This window comes from Artibeus jamaicensis, unplaced genomic scaffold (assembly GCF_021234435.1).
Source record: "Artibeus jamaicensis isolate MK-2021 breed Jamaican fruit bat unplaced genomic scaffold, CSHL_Jam_final contig_700, whole genome shotgun sequence".
In the NCBI taxonomy this organism is placed as follows: domain Eukaryota; kingdom Metazoa; phylum Chordata; class Mammalia; order Chiroptera; family Phyllostomidae; genus Artibeus; species Artibeus jamaicensis.
The window spans coordinates 7643251-7659701 of NW_026521930.1; the positions used below are offsets into that span (position 1 = coordinate 7643251).

The 16451-nt window shown below is 52.0% G+C and overlaps 1 protein-coding gene across 4 annotated transcripts in view; it reads right to left on the reverse strand.

The window, feature by feature from the left end:
* KATNIP (katanin interacting protein) overlaps nucleotides 1-16451 on the reverse strand; it is a 194420-nt gene that overhangs the window by 65446 nt on the left and 112523 nt on the right. For all 4 annotated transcript variants that reach the window (XM_053671630.1, XM_053671629.1, XM_037140018.2 and 1 more), the window contains one exon: nucleotides 15739-15870. In XM_053671630.1, coding sequence (XP_053527605.1) covers nucleotides 15739-15870 — 132 coding nt within the window. The remainder of the gene's footprint in view (nucleotides 1-15738; nucleotides 15871-16451) is intronic.

Sequence of the window (16451 nt, forward strand, 5' to 3'; positions counted from 1 at the left end):
GAAAACAAGAATTACAAAGAAATTACTCAATTTAAGAAAAAAATTACTGCAGATTTCCAGCCAAGATGGAGGCATAGTAGATACAATCTGCCTCCTCACACAACCAAAAGAAGGAAACACCAATTTAAAAACAAAACAACCAGAATAGCCAGAAAACCGGACTATATGGAAGTCTGACCAAGCAGTTAAAGAAGGAACATTCCTTCAGACCAGAAGGTGGGGCAGAGATGGGCAGCTAGGACAGATAGAACCAGGAGGTTCCACATCTGCGTGCGGATAAACCAGGAGGAACAACTGGGGAGTGAGACAGACCTCGAAACCCAGCATTCCAGTGTGGGGACATAAAGCCACAAAACCTCTGACTGTAAAAACCTGTGGGGGTTGCAGTGATGTGAGAAACTCCCAGCCTCACAGGAATTCAGCGGAGAGACCCACAGGCTCCTAGAACGTATATAAACCCACCCACCCAGGAACCAGAAGGGCCCAATTTGCTTGTGGGTAGTGGGGGAAGTGCCTGAAAGCCGGCTGAGAGCCAGGCAAGCAGCACTGTTCCCTCTCGGACCCCTCCCCCACGGACAGCGTCGCGGTGCAGTCACGTGGGTTGCCCGCCCTGGTGAATATCTAAGGCACTGCCCATTACAGCGTAACAGGTGTGCTGAGACAGAGAAATACAGCCAAAATGAAAGAACAGATCAAAGCTCCCAAAATAGAACTAAGCGATGAAGAGATAGCCAACCTATCAGATGCACAGTTCAAAACACTGGTAATCAGCATGCTCACAGAACTGGTTGAGTGTGGTCACAAAATAAGGGGGAAAGTTAAAGCTATGGAAAGTGAAATAAAGGAAAATGTACAGGGAACCAACAGTGACGGAAAGGAAACTGGGACTCAAATCAATGGTTGGACCAGAAGGAAGAAATAAACATTCAACTGGAACAGAATGAAGAAACAAGAATTCAAAAAAATGAGGAGAGGTTTAGGAACCTTCAGGACAATTTTAAACATTCCAACATCCTAATCATAGAAATGCTAGAAGGAGAAGAGGAAGAGCAAAAAAATTGAAAACTTATTTGAAAAAAATAATAAAGAACTTCCCCAAGGAAACAGACCTCCAGGAAGTCCAGGAAGCTCAGAGAGTCCCAAAGAAATTGGACCCAAGGAAGCACACACCAAGGCACATCATAATTACATTACCCAAGATTAAAGGGAAGGAGAGAATGTTAAAAGCAGCAAGAGGAAAGGAGACAATTACCTACAAAGGAGTTTCCATAAGACTATCAGCTGATTTCTCAAAAGAAACCTTGCAGGCAAGAAGGGGCTGGAAAGAAGTATTCAAAGTCATGAAAGGCAAGGACCTACATCCAAGATTGCTCCATCCAGCAAAGCTTTCATTTAGAATGGAAGGGCAGATAAAGAGCTTCCCAGGCAAGATAAAGCTAAAGGAGTTCATCACCACAAAGCCATTATTATAGGGAATGTTAAAGGGACTTATCTAAGAAAAAGAAGATCAAAACTATGAACAGTAAAATGACAACAAACTCAAAACTGTCAGCAGCTGAACCTAAAAACAAAAACAAAAACAAACTAAGCAAACAACTAGAAGAGCAACAGAATCACAGAAATGGAGATCACATGCAGGGTTATCAATGGGGAGGGGGAGAGTGGAGAATGGGGAAAAGGTACAGGGAGTAAGAAGCATAAATGGTAGGTACAAAATAGACAGGGGGAGGTTGAGAATCATATGGGAAATGGAGAAGCCAAAGAACATATATGTACAACCCATGAACATGGTGGGGGAAATGCTGGTTGGAGGGGAGGTGCAGGGCAGAGAGGAATGAAAGGGAGAAAAAATGGAACAAATGTATTAGCATACTTAATAAAATATATTTTTAGAAAAGAATAAAAATATTGGAAAGGTACAGTTGATTTTGGAAGTCCTAATAGTGGAAAGTTGGTTTTATAAAGTATAAAGTGAAATGCAAAAAGCACCCAATTAGACTGGTTCAATAAAATGAATTATGGCACAGCCACCTAACAGTGGAGTGCTATGTGGCTGTACAGAGAAAAGCAAACTAAAATATCTACAGTAAAATGATACGATGCCTTGAATTTGCCTTACAATCATCCTTACAATCTGGATTCTTTCTATGCTAAAAAAAAAAAATCTCCACTTGAAAATAGAACTGCTCGACACGTTTCTGCTGGGATCTAGAAAGAGGCTTCTACCTACTGAACTTCATCTCAACAAATATTTGCTGAGTGCCACTCTGCCGAGCTCTGCTCGTGGCACTGGGGACATAGCAGTGTTGGGCAGATCGGGTTGCCCCAACTTTGGGGAGACAATAGCCAGAGGAAGAATAAACAGTACAGGTGTCAGCAGACCAGGGCTAAGCGAGCAGCCTGTGGTGTGTCCCTGGAGCAGCGAGGTGCCTCAGGCTGCAGCAGAGGGGGCGGGGGATAGGCCGAGAGGAGGGAATGGAGATGCAAGGTCAATCAGGGGCTTGGAGGACACTGTGAAATTGTCTCTGAGTAAAATGGGGAGCCGCTGAAGGATTTAGAGCAAGGGATGACTTGATCTGGCCTGGGTGGAGAACCGACTGCAGGGGGCGAGGGGGAAATCAGAGAGACCAGTCAGGGGCTTCGGCGGTTGTGCCGCGAGGCCCAGCAGCAGCAGGGGAGGGACACAGAGCGTGGCCAGATCCTGCATCTACCGCGAAGACAGCCAGCAGGGTCTCCTGACAGGGCAGGTGTGGCTGGGAAGGAGGAGAGGAGCGCAGGATGACTCCGCGTGGGGCCTGAGGAAGGGGACCATGGAACTGTTCTGGTGGAACAGGGGGCTGCGGAGGGAGCAGGTTTAGAAGAAAAGAGCAGGGGCTTGGTTTGGGACCGGCTGGGCCCAGGTGTGTAGGCATCAAAGTGGAGCTGCTGAGCCAGCACGTACACAGACAAGTCAGGTTGGGAGGGAAGTCTGGAGGTGTGCGTTCAACATGGGCAACTGGACTGCATCATTTAACAGTGATGTCAAAGACCGCTTGGCCTTGAACGAACTAACTGGGAATTCACAGGTGCGAGCTCTCGGGGGGTCGTTTACATACATATGGCCTGGTAGAAAGTGTGTTGGGAAACAGCACCCTTCCACCCTCATGACCTCAGGAAACCAGTGCCACTGACTATTAGAGAGAGATTCCTATTGGAGCACTGGACCCTTCCGCTATGTTCTGCTGGAACACTGTGTCCGAATGAGAGTTCAAATAGCAACCTTGAGAATGGCATCAGCAGCTCCCTTGGGCTGGCTTCCAGTACCGCCAGGCGCTGGGTAAGGGGAACTATGGGTTTCTATGGAAAAGCTAAGCTGAAATGGGGGGCTACCCAGTTCTACCAGGTGCCGGGAGAGGGGCCATGGGTGCACCCGGAAGCAGGCTCTCTTCGTGGCTAACACTGAATGAGGGGCTGGGCCTCAGTGAACGAGGGTCAGCAGCCAGCTCCAGGTGGCACCAGCCACATTGCCATTTTGCTCTTTCAGGATAAGCTCAGATATGAAATTTATGTGAAGTCCCCTCAATTTGTTCATAACATACTCTAGTTTTTAAGAAACATTACCAACAGAACCCAAGGGCTGGTGGAACACGGTCCAAGCTGCGTCCCCGGGAGGGACGTGTGCCTGTGGATGCCTGGCCTGGACGGTGAACAGCAATGGGTGGACTTCCCTGTTTGCCCTTCCTACCAGCTACCTGGGCTGCTCGCAGCAGGGGGGTGAGAAGGTAAAGCAAACGGGAGGCCGGGGGGGGGTGGTGTAGACTGAGGGAGGTGGGATCCTCGTTGTGACGAAAATGGAAAAGGGAGCTGAGGGCCACACTGGGCCCTTCCTCACATGGCGCAAAAAGAGACCAGGTCCCTAAAGGAGAAGGGGACAGAACAAAGGAGTGAAAGGAAGCGAAAGGACATGATCTTGAACTACACTGGAGCTGGAACTGAGAAACCTTGAACTGCAAACATATGCTCGCCCCAAGGGGAGCTGCAGCGGAAACTCATCCATGCAGGGCAAAGGCGTCAGCACACGGGCTCTTGACCCGCAGCACACTGTGCAATGGCACCGTGCTCTGGGCTCGGCGGGCACGCCCCGTCCTCACGCACCTCAGTCACGGGACAGAGACAGACGGACTGAACAGCCACACACAGGACGCACCAGCAGGTGGTGATGAGTGCTGGGACCAAAGACAAAGCAGGGAAAAGGCCCGAGAAGCCAGGAGGGGAAGGACGCTATTTGAGACACTCGGCCAGGGAAGGTGACATCTGAGCAGAGACCGCAAGGCAGTGAGCCTTGAGAACCCCCAGATGGGAGGGTGCTCCAGGCCAAGGGGTCAGCAGGCGCCGTGGCCCTGAGGTGGGCAGGCCTTGGCACGCTGCGGAGCGGCAAGGGGGCTGCAGTGCAGAGCGAGGGCAGCGCGGCAGGTGCGAGGCCAGGAGGGCATGGGCCGCCGCGGCCCCGCAGGCCCCACACCGCTTCAGGACACCACGTCCATTGTTTTTACCGGCACCTGGCTTTACAGTTCTTGTCAAATAACAGGATGAGAACTGATTCAACCCCAAACCTTGTCAGTCTCAGCATGTGTGCATGCCAGTAAGGCATGTTCTCTCCTCCACCACCCGAACGCTTCAGACCCCACGGATGAGCGATTTCCAGCGCTGTGCCCGGGAATCTCTAAAACGAGCAGCACCCGACTACCGACCGAGTCAGGGGCGCCAACCCCTCCTCCCCTAGACCGTCCAATCAAAAATGACAACAGACAACACAACAATCGCCGTCCAGTGTGAGTTCACCAAAACCATACCTTTTTTTTTATCACATCTGCAAAATATATATATATTTGGTGTGCTGCAGAATTTCAGTCATTAGTTCACGTGAGCCATAAGATGAAAATCACTGCTGTACGTGATTCTGTGACTAAGGGGCTAAGCCCGTGCGGGCAGCCACACCGACACACAGCTCTGTCACTGGGGCGGGGCAGGCCTGAAATTCGGGAGTGCTTCTCCACGTCCAGTTTGCAGCACTTACAAAGACAGTCTGAAAAGAGCTGTGTGGTGGCCCTGGCCTTTCTACTGCCCCCAAGTCTGGGGCTAGGGTCGAACAGCGCGCTGGCGGTAACTGCTGCCTGCCGTGGCCACGGCAACCCGGTGCCCGCCTCCTTCGGAAAGCACACGGAGGAAGGCCGTTCCCTCCAGCAGCCCGGTGTGTTCTGCGCCAACGCTCCTGCCCTGAGTGTGTTTCATCTGGAAGGCAGAGCTCCTTCGGCAACATGATCATCGGCAGCTGCCTGCGCCCTTAGAGTCGTATTATGCTAAGATGCTTTTAAAAATTAAATCACCCTTCTCCAAGCCAAGGTCAACTCTGCTGCTCCGCTCCCAGAACTCTCCCCACCCGTGGCTCCCAGAATGTCTGCACGAGGAGCCGCGTCCCCAAACCCCATTTCTGTTCCCTGGCTTGTGTTTACTGTGTTGTCCCCGCAACCCTGAGGGTAACAGCCTTTCAACTCTTCCCGAGCCCTCGCTGCCACTCGGGCCCACCGTCTCTGCACACACAGGGTGGAAGACAGTCGCACCCTGGATCTACAGAATGTTAGATTTACTCACACAACGAATTTGTGCCACCAGCAAAAGCCAAATTGTACATTTTATTTATTTTTAAAAGATTGCATTTATTTATTCTTAGAGAAAGGGGAAGGGAGGGAGAAAGAGACGGGGAGAAACGTCACTGTGTGCTTGCCTCCCACGCTCCCCACTGGGGACCCAGCCCACAACCCAGGCATGTGCCTGACTGGGAACCGAACCCGTGACCCCCTGGTTCACAGGCCACCAGTCAATCCACTGAGCCACACCAGACAAGACCAAATTGCACATTTTAATTTATCCCAAAGGGTTTTTTTCTGGTTGAAAACCACCCCTCTTCTATTAATGTCACTTCCCTTTGCCTCACTGGGACTTGCCTTTCATCTCTCTTGCAGAGAAACAAAGAGCGTATCGTCACTCAGGAGATTCACCATGAACACAACACGTCACCAAAAAGACACGAGGACACAGGGCTGTTGCACAGCTCACCAGCCAGGCGATTGTTCCCAGCCACCAGCTGCAACTCAAAAACTACAAGTTCAGGGTCTTGGGCAAATTGCCCCTTACCACATGCCGGGACTGCTGAGGGTACCTGGGAAGCCAGTGCAACAGCAAATATGAAATCAGAGAACAAGGGTCCAGTGCAGAGGTCGTGAGCCAGCAGCCCACAGGCCAAACCCAGCCTGCAAATGTGTGCTCTGTGACTTTTATGTTTTTTAAAAAAAATTAGAAATGGATGCCAAGCTTTTTTAAAAAGAGAGAAAAAATGGAATTCCTGACATCTCTTGAGAAAAATCACATGAGCTAATAAACTTTGGGTGGCGCCCCCGTGGGACGGTCCTGGGCTGGAGCTGGGGGGTGGGCCCCTTTACATGGGATGTACACCCTCGGTGTGCTGTGCACCCCTGACCCCTGCTGGCACGTGCCTGTCAGCCTGGGAACTGGATACAGCTTTCTGTGGCAAAGGTCAGGGAAGCAGCTGACTTAGTTAGCCCCCTTTTTGTCTTGAGATGCCCACACTCTCCTCTAACAACTAACTAGGAAGCGGGAAGGAGGCCACACCCTGGGACAAGGGCTCCGTGCCTCTCAGGGTGGCCCGGCCCCATCAGACAACATGCTTGTGGTGGAGGAGACTGTGACAAACTGCCACACGTTCCTCCCACCTCTGGGTGCGTGCTGTTTGCACCGTGATGCTGTGACATCTCCCACCAGGAGGTGCAGTCAAGTTCTCTCAGGTGTGGCCTGCTGGCTTCCTTTGGCCAACAGGCTGCCGGCAGGTAGGACCAAGCAGAGTCTTTTAAAAGCACTTGGGCGAGTCCTCTCTTGCTGCTCTGAGACCACTACAAACTGAATAATGAGACTACTCGGAGGGAGCTTAAGTGATCCTCCTGAGGTCCTGGGGCGAGCTGGGCTGCCAGACACGTGAGCGAGGCCGTCTGAGGCCACCCAGCCCAGCCACTCCCTAGCTCACTTTAGACCTATCCAGCCCACTTGCAGACCCCTGAGCAAGAACAAAAGGGTTGTTGTTTTAAGCCGTTACATTTTGGGATGGATTGTTAGGCAGCAGTAAATAGCTGATACACATAGTTTATAAAGGCCCATGTTCTCATCTCTAAAGCTTCTTTGGGGGCCTCTCCGTGGGCAGGTACTGCCTATGACTCAACACCCCCCCTCCTGCGGCTGTCTCCTCTTCAGCCCAGGAATGCCTGTGATTTTCAAGGCAAGAAATCAGGGCTCCCCCTGCCACCTTGACTAAATGACTTCTACTGTTTGCTCTCGGGTAGTCCAGGCCTCTGCTCCACACCCTGCCTCTGAAGAATTTGTAGCAAAATGTTGTGTGTGTTGATTTTTAAATGAAACCAACAGCAGTTGCTTTTGTCTTTCCAGCAGCAGTGACCTTCAGAGCAACCAGGTGTTCCTGTGGGAACCACCCTCCCCCCCAGCCCCGCCTGTAGCCTGCGTGGTTTGGATACATGTGACCCTGCTCCAGGCCCAGCCCGGCCAAAGAGAGAACTTACTTTCCCTGACCACGGAGATTAGAGTTAGGCTCAGACGAGAGCTGGTTCTTGGACTCTGCTGGAACTACAAAGGAAAGGGGCACCCTGGCTGGGGTGGCTCAGCGGATCGAGCGCTGGCCCGCAAACCAAACGGTTGCCGATGCGCCAATTCGTTTCCCATTCAGGGCACATGCCTGGGATGTGGGCCAGGGCCCCAGTAGGGGGAGCACAAGAGGCAACCACACATTGATGTTTCTCTCCCTCTCTTTATCCCTCCCTCCCCCTCTGTCTAGAAACAAAATAAGTAAATTTTTTTAAAAAAGAAAAGAAAGGGACAGCCTCTTCCCCCAGGGGGTTGCTCAGCCAAAAACCAGAGCCTGGAGCCCCTGAGGGCCATCTCTAGGCCATGCCTAGGACTAGAGATGTGGTCCTCCAAGTATGAGCTCCGCCCGGGGACATCAGTACCACCTGGGAACTTGTTAGGAATTAAAATACTTAGGCTCCACCCTAGACTCACTGAACTAGAAACAAGGGCTGACGCCCAACAATCTGTATTTTCATTTGCTTTGCAAAAAATTATAATGCACACTTAAGTTTGAGACCCACAGGACTAGAAGGAAGTAGAGCTAAGTGATAAAGAAACAGCTTCCTGGTGACAGTCACCTGAGCACCTGGATCCCACCATGCCTGAGGGTAACCTACAGTCCTAGACTTTCCAGGTCTGTGAGCAATGTATTTTCCTTTGTTGTTGCATCCAGGTTGGGTTTCTGTCACTCGCTATTAACAACAAACACTGACGGATATGTTACAAGACTCTGGGCTTTGGCAGAACGGTGTTTCTGACGCAGGACTTCCTGACGGAAGTGCCAACTGCAGACCTGTCTGGGTGTTCTAAGTCGCTCCCACCAAGGGGGTGGCTTCGTCCCCGTCGTGGTCTGGGGAGGTGGTGCAGACAGGTCGCTTCTCCAGAGCACTCTGACAACTGGGACGGTAGACTCTGCACTACAGACTAATGTCACTTCTCCCTCAAGAAGACAGCAGGTTTCTGGAAGCTTCTTGGAAGGTTTATAAATAGAGACTGGAGTTATACTGTACACAAGGCCCTTTCATTAGAACCGGGGACAATCACAGTGACAGAGAAAGCGAGCTCTCCTGGAGCTGCAACACACACACATGTAATGGACACACCCAATTGTATTACCTTTGCCAGAGAACAAGGGCCGAGGAGAGACACACTTCTGAAGGCTGAAACGACTGCTTCTACTGCTGTAACCAATTACAAGCCGGGCTGTGATGGCAGACTAGCTGATGCAGATCAACCCCTCCTTGGAGCACAACTAGAAAACTGAACCAAACATCCTAAAAAATCTGTTGGAAAAAAGAAATCTATTTGATTTCTTTTCATTGATTTGATTAAATCTTTCTTTGATTTGATTTCTTTCCAAAAAGCAAACAGAGCTGTGAGGAATCACAGGGCCAACGGCAGGTGGATGAGGAAACCCAAAGACAGGACCCCGGCACCTGGAAGGTGTTTCCCTCAAGGTACCCCCACAAAAGAGCTGCTACAGGGCTGGGAAGCTGAAAAGACCCGGCGACAAACTCAGGGGTCCGGTCTGAGAGTGCGAGTGAGCTGGAGAGAGCCGGGAGTGAGGGCGAGGGGAGGTTACCAATGGGTGCAAATCCCGAATGCTGCTGACTGTGTAGATAATCATGATGATGATGTCATCATCCAGAGACATTTAAAATCTGGAAAGCATTACAATGCATGAATGGCAGCAATAGCTCTTGAGCTGAGAGGAGAGGAAATGAAGTTTCGGAGCTATAAGGTCCTTCACTGCATGAACAGTAGCAAACTTTTAATTTAAAGTAGACTAACAGGTCAAGAATGCACGTTGCAATCTCTGGTAATAACTAAAAGAATGATCAAAGAATGTGTCACTAACAAGCTAATAGAGAGGAAATACAATCAGTTCAAAAGAGGGCAAGAAAGAAGAAAAAGGAACATAAAACAGGCAGAATAAATAAAAAGCAAACAATAAGATAGTAGATTTAAACTCAAATATTTCGGCACTTACATTAAACGTAAGTGGACTAATGTGCCCATTAAAATGCATAGATTATTCAAGGATAAAATTTAAAAACCATTACATGCTGCTTCCAAAAGAAAGTTTGGAAGTCAAAGAATAAAAGAAGACACACCGTGTAAACACTGACCAAAAGAAAGCTGGCAGACTTTCAGGCAAAAAGCATTACAGAGCAAACAGGAGACAAGACACGGTGATAAAATGTCGAACTCACCAGGAAGGTATAAAAAGGATGACTACTGCATGCACCAAAAAGAGAGTCCTCACAAATGCACAGTGAAGTGTGTAAGTGCCCCGGACTTTGCCTGGAAGCGGGTGGGCAGGTTCCATTCCGCTGTCCCCTCAGGGCCTCCCGAGTTCCTTCTGCCTCTGCAGAGGTCGGGGCCCCCCAGTGCCCCCAGCCAGTGTTTGAAACACCCGTCCTCCCTGCAGCCCAAACCCTAAACAAGGCCGGTGCTTTGCCGAGGCACCGCCAAGAAGCTGTGTTTCCCCGCTGGGGGAGAGAAGACCTCTGGGGCTTACTGAGAGCGTCTGGACCGCGTTGTTCACACAGGCGCAGGTGCAGCCCTGAACCAGCAGCCTGACGTGCGCACTTCCAAGAGTCATTTTACTTGCGGTTCTGCAATGATCCCATTTCAGTGTGGGGGTGGTGACAATGCCACGGTTTTCAACTTTCCTTTCTTCAAATTTGCCTTATGCCTTATACCTAACAGATACAGGCTGAGCCCCAAACCCGTTCAAAATGAAGACTCCACTGCCTCAAACAGTATCCTTTCTGTGCGAACGGGTAGACAAACTGCTCTAAGGACCAAATACCAGGGTTTTTATTAGGTGAACCAAGCGACACGCATTTTTCATCTGAGTGCACGCTCCTTTGCTGTGCCGGCCAGGACTCGGTCACAGCTGCGACCCCCTCGGGCATCCATCTGTCCCTCTCATCGTCCTTCTCATGTTTTTCCTTCACCCTCATTTCCTCGCACGCTTGTTGAAGTCTTGCACTACATGCTATCTGTAATTTGTTAGAGCGTGTCAGAATATTCTAGAGAAGGGCAGATTATAAATTAGTTAATTAAGCTCTATTTCTCAAAATGCCATAACATAAAGGTATGTGTTAAGGCTTGAATTGTGTTTCCCCCAAAAGATGCTGAAATCCTAATTCCTAGTTCCCGAGACCTTGTTTGGAAACGAAGTATTTGCAAATGCGAGAGTCAAGATGAGGTCACCAGGGCAGGCTTTAATCCAGCATGACTGGTGTCCTTATAGAAAGGAGGGACGTGGGCACACACAGGCAGGCACACACACGGCAGAGCACGCGCAGGCTGAGGTCATGCCGCCGCAGGTCGCGGACCTCCCAGAAACAGACCTCCCCCACAGCCTTCAGAGGGAGCAGGGCCCGATGACAGCTTGAGCTTGGACTTCCAGCCTCCAGAACTTTGAGATAATAAAATTCTGCCGTTTAAATCAATCAGTCCTTACAGTCCTTTGTTACAGCAGCCCTAAGAAAGTAACCGAGTATTCAAAATGATTTTAGTTGATAGATGGTTTAACTTTAAAAATTTAAGTTATATATTTATATTAATCAGGATTGAAAAATATGACAAACGACTCGAGCCTGTGACTTTTAGACTTAGGACTAGGCGGACGGGGGTGTGCAGTCAGCAGCTGGCGCTGTAGTGGCACGTGAAGGGCCGTGCCGGGGAGACGTTAGAGCCAGAGCCCCTGCAGCCAGGGCTCAGCACTGGCTTCCCCAATCACCGGCTGTGCCTGGGCCTCGGTTCCCGCTACACGATGGTGCTGATAACAGTAGTACCTACTGCACAGGGTGTTTGGGTAGTTAAATGAAAAATTACCTTTGCATGTACAGCACATGGCCTGGGAACTGGTGCAGTGCTTTGTAAGTGCTGGCTCCTCATTGTATTGCTCAAACATGAAGCACCTGGAGACAGCAGCATGTCCGTGAAGGACGGAGTCTCAGCGAGCCCGGCAGGATGGCCAACCACCACCAGGCTGCGCCCCCTTCCCGGAGCTCTGGCAAGCAGCACACTTACCCTGGCTTTCGTTTCTTTTTAACAGCTTGTTTTGGAGGAACTTTCTGAAAACCCATTTTATTTTTCACACAGAGTGAACACCAGCAGTGCAGACAGGGGTCTTGTCAACGTGAGCAGCAGGCAGCGGAGCCGGTCCCGTGCAGAGGACGCAGCGTCACGTGAACTGCCGCCCAGCCTCTCCCCGCTGCCGGGGCTCCGGAGCGACCCAGGAATACGGTTTGTCCCACGGCCCCTCCCCCGTCTCTCCTTCTCCGCTTCCCAGCTCTTCATCTGACCAAAGCTGACAGATCCAAAACTCACTAGTATTTCCTGACACTTTACATGTGACATCTTCCTCCTCACCCCTACGGACAATGTCTCCATTATTGGGATTTACAAACACAAAAGCTCTTTAACCCATTAGCTGCTGTGACCTTGACATGCCCTTGTCAACACATCACTTGTACAGTGATTCCCTTCCCACCTCTACTATCCTCCGGCCCCGTGCAGGCCTCTTTCTAGACTGGCTTTTGCTAAGAAGTCCCTGGGAGCTCAGGTCCTTGCTCTGCCCATTGGCTCCCGGCTCTTTGTGGTTGTGGGGGCAAGGAACCTCCCCACCTGCAGGCCGGGTCTGCGTCCGGCTCCCTGCTCACACCAGCAGCAGCAGCACACAGACCAGAGGCCCCGGTCTGCCTCCAGGGGCTTAGTGCTTCGCGGCTTCTCCAGACCCAGACCCCAGCTGCAGGTGCTTCAGTCCCCTCACGGCACAAATTTAGAACATACCCCAGCCACATGACAAGCCAGGGCTCCCCATCACCACTGAGTCTCAGCTCTCCTGCCCCATCGCAGCAGGCTGCCTATTGCCCAGGTTCTTGCCCAGGTTGTACAGAGTAAAATCTCACAGTCTAGCCACTGGTAACACTCTGAGCCTGAGCCACCACCCTCTCCATCCTGCAACGGTCTCTATATTGGTCACCCCACTTCCACTCCAGCTCCCAACAGGCCATACTTCACGTGGCAGGCAGAGGGATATTGTTAACAGGAAAACTAGGTCACGGCCGCCCCACCTGCAAAGCCACAGAGATCTTCCTGGCTCCGTGTCCTCCTGCTGGTCTTATATTGTTCTCTGGTCACTGCCCACCTCTGTGACTTCATCTTGGCTGCCTTCCCCTCACTCCCTATGCTCCCACCTCCAGCCTTCTTTCCAGTGCTTGAGCCAACTGAGCTGCTCTTTCTACCTCAGGGCCTTTGCACAGGCTTTCTCCTCTGCAAAGCACTAGTCCTGGAAATCTAGTCATTCAGTTCTCAGCTCAAGTCTTCCCTCCTCAGAGAGGCCTGCTCTCACCACACTGCCCAGCTGCCCACAATCTTCCAGTTGCTGTCTTGGTAGTAACTGTCACCATCCAACCTTCAGGTTTGTCATCTATCCCTGCCCACTAAAATATAAACGCCACGAGAACAGGGACAATGTGTTGCTCACTGCATCCCCAGGGCCTGCATGCTTGCTGCCAGACCCCGATTGCTTCCCTCGATTCCCCAACCCAGGGCTCTGTGCACTGACCTGCAAACCACTGCTTGAGTCACAGTTAAGCTTGCCAGGACCTACATGCCCACGGACCTCCAGAGCCACCTGTGGCCAGCCAGCCCCAGAGGAGCAGCCAACAGAGCTAGTCAGAGCACAGGGCCTGAAGCCTGGGTATGAATCTCACCTCGCTGTCCTGTCTGTTAACTCTAGGCAGGTAACTCTCATGTTCTCAGCCCCGGTTTCCTCATCTAGGGAGTGGGAGAACGGGGTAACAGTGTCCACAAGGGAGTTCTGAGTTCGCTACCTGTCACCCACCCCCTCTGCCTCTGGGGGCAGCGCCAGCGTCTCCCTCACAGAACCGCTCCTGACCTAAGCCAGGCAGTGAGAAGCAGCTCCAAGGCTCCGCTGACAGTGTGGGAACAGTACCAGCCAACCCTGACCACGCACTTGCTCTGAGTCAGGTGCTCACGTACGCAGTCTACCTGCCCAGCCCGAAATCCTGTACCACCCTCAGAAGAGGTGCTATTCTGACCCGTTTGGCAGAGGGGAGAATGAGCCCAGAGAGGTTAAGTAACCCGCCCAAGGTCGTAGCACTGGTAGGTGGAAGAGCAGGACCTGCACAGGTGGTCGGGCTGCAGAGTCTGCCACGCTACTCTCCTGCCAGGGTGGCTTACAGGGGGTGCTGTACGCCCAGACCTGCTGGTGGCCCTCTTACCACCCCACCAGCCTGTCTGAGAATGCAAGGCACATAGAATAATGCGGAGCTGAGAGGTGGGGGTCCTGCTGAGCCAGAGTGCTGGAGAGTCAATTCCCCGGAACAGCCTCCCACCCACGAGGAAGGGAAAGGGTGTAAGAGCCCCGCTCCCTCACCCCCAGGCTGGGGGGCAGTGGCAAATGTGGAGGCTCGTGCTCAGCACGGCCCCCAGAACGCCCCAGCCAGGAGATCCTGCGCTTGCCCAGTGAACTTGCTTGGCGATGAGGCCAGTTTTGGCTCCTTCCCATTCCCGTCCCTACCAGGTACCACCCCCCAAATACACTACTTGTTCTTGAAACCCGATCTCAGAGTCTGCTTCCAGGGGAACCCACACCAAGGCCATAGTTACACAGCACCAACAGATGCGCAGTAAGTCCGTGGTAGCTGCTGCTGTCTCCTCCGCCTGACCTGGGCTGCTGGGAGGAGGGCTCCGAGCCTCAGACCTCAGGCTCAGAGTGCGTGGGTCCCGATCTCTGGACTGGGACTGGGGCTGGGGCGGAGGGGCTGATCCCCCCACCAGGTCCCAGAAAACAGTCCCTCCAGCCCCCCATTACACATGTCAGGGTCCCTGGCTGGCTGGGGCTGGGTTTTGCCCTGGGGGGCAGGTCGTTCCAAATTCTTGGGACACCAGGATGCCTTGAGCTCTTTGTGATCTTTTGGGCCATAGAAACCAGAAGTTAACACCACACCCCCAACCTGCACTCCAGCCACACCCCCTGGATTCTGGGGCCATCTGTCTCCAGCCTGCAGGGAGTGAGAACTGCTGGTTAGAGACGCTGCGGCGCAGTCACCTGGCCTACGGCTGCCACACTCCAGCCGGTGAGTCCGGCGCTCCTGTGAGCACCTAAGCTCGTCTACAAAATGGGGGCAACGGCAGGACCTGCCTCAAATGCTAGCGATAAGGGTTGTAGTTCACTTATATAAATTACATACAGGATCTACTTACATACAATACAACCAAGCGTTTGCAACGGCAGCTGGCTCCCGGTTGGCACTCAATCAGTGTAGCCTCTCATTTCATTAGGAGAGCAGCAGACTGGCTCTTTACCTCAAACTCTGCTGTACTTTTAGGGTTCAGTACCATTTGCATGTATTATTACCCATATGATTAAACAAATTAATTGAAAAGGAAAAACAAAACAAATGTTCAGTTATAGCCACATCTTGGCCATAGAACCAGAAAGGTGGTGTGATGGTTATGGGTCCACGGGGCTGGGCCACCGGAGCCCGGGTACGTGGCCCAGTGCTGCTCTGGGGCTCTGAGAGGACGTTTCAGATGGGACTAACATTTTAATTGGTAGAATAAAGCAGACTGCCCTCCATAACGTGGGTGGGCCTTGTCCAATCAGTTGAAGGCCTGAATGCCACAAGAAGACCGACCCTCCCCTGAGTGACAGAGAATCCTGCCTCTGGACTTCATCTGCAGCACTGGTCCTTCCCGTGTGACGGCCTCCAAACCTGGACGCTGGTTCCCCCTGTGTCTCCCGCCCGCCATCCGTCCTACAGATTGGACTTGCCAGCCTCCGTGACTGCACGAGACAGTCCCTTGTAATCTCTCTCCCTCTCTGTTTCTCTCTCCCTGGTGGTTCTGTTTCTATGGAGACCCTGACTAAAAAATACATTGCAAAAGGTCAGCTCAGACTTGGCGGAGAAGGTAGCTAAGCAAGGACTCCTCCGAGACAGCACCCTACTGAGAACGACTCAGGCCCAGTCCCAGCCCCGCTCAGGGGCCCTGAACGCTTACTTGAACATGGCCTCTCCTGGTCTGGGAGTGCAGTGGGTGGCTGGGGAGTCAGGTTTGGCTCCAGTTTGCTGGGAAGAAAGACCTCAGCATTGTCCTTTCGCTTAGCAGACAGATTTCTTTCCTTTTTATTACCTGTAGGAAAACAATTATTTACATGTCAAACACTGAGTGCAAGCAGAGTTGGGACATGCTACTCAGGCAACTGTTTGTTCGTTCACTTAATTGCTCAACAAGTATTTATCGGACCCCTATCGGGTGCTGGGCCCCAGGCTCCGTGGGGTCAGAGATGCGAATAATGCTGGCGATGAAGCAAAGGCTGCTCAGAGCCGCCACATGCCGGGCACTGCAGTCGGGCACATACATGAACTACTCCAGGACACACACTGGTTTTCAAGCTTTAATGCTTATGAGTAGGGCCAAGCCTCACAACCGATGAGGTATTGATCTAAATGGCAGCACAGCATGTAAAATAATGGCGCAACCGAGGAGCTGGAGTTGAGTTGAAAGAAAACAGTAAAGCACATGTACTGCCTGCAAGGAAAGGAGGGCTGAATGGCTCGGAGAGCAGGCCCGGGGCACAGGGTTCGGGGACCGGGCCGGGGCAGAGCACGCAGCGTGGACAGTGGGGCTGGCGGGCGTGCAGCAGATGAAGAGGGTGTTACCAGGGGCTTGGAGCTGGGGGCGGGAGCAGCGTGTGCGAAGGTTTGACAGCG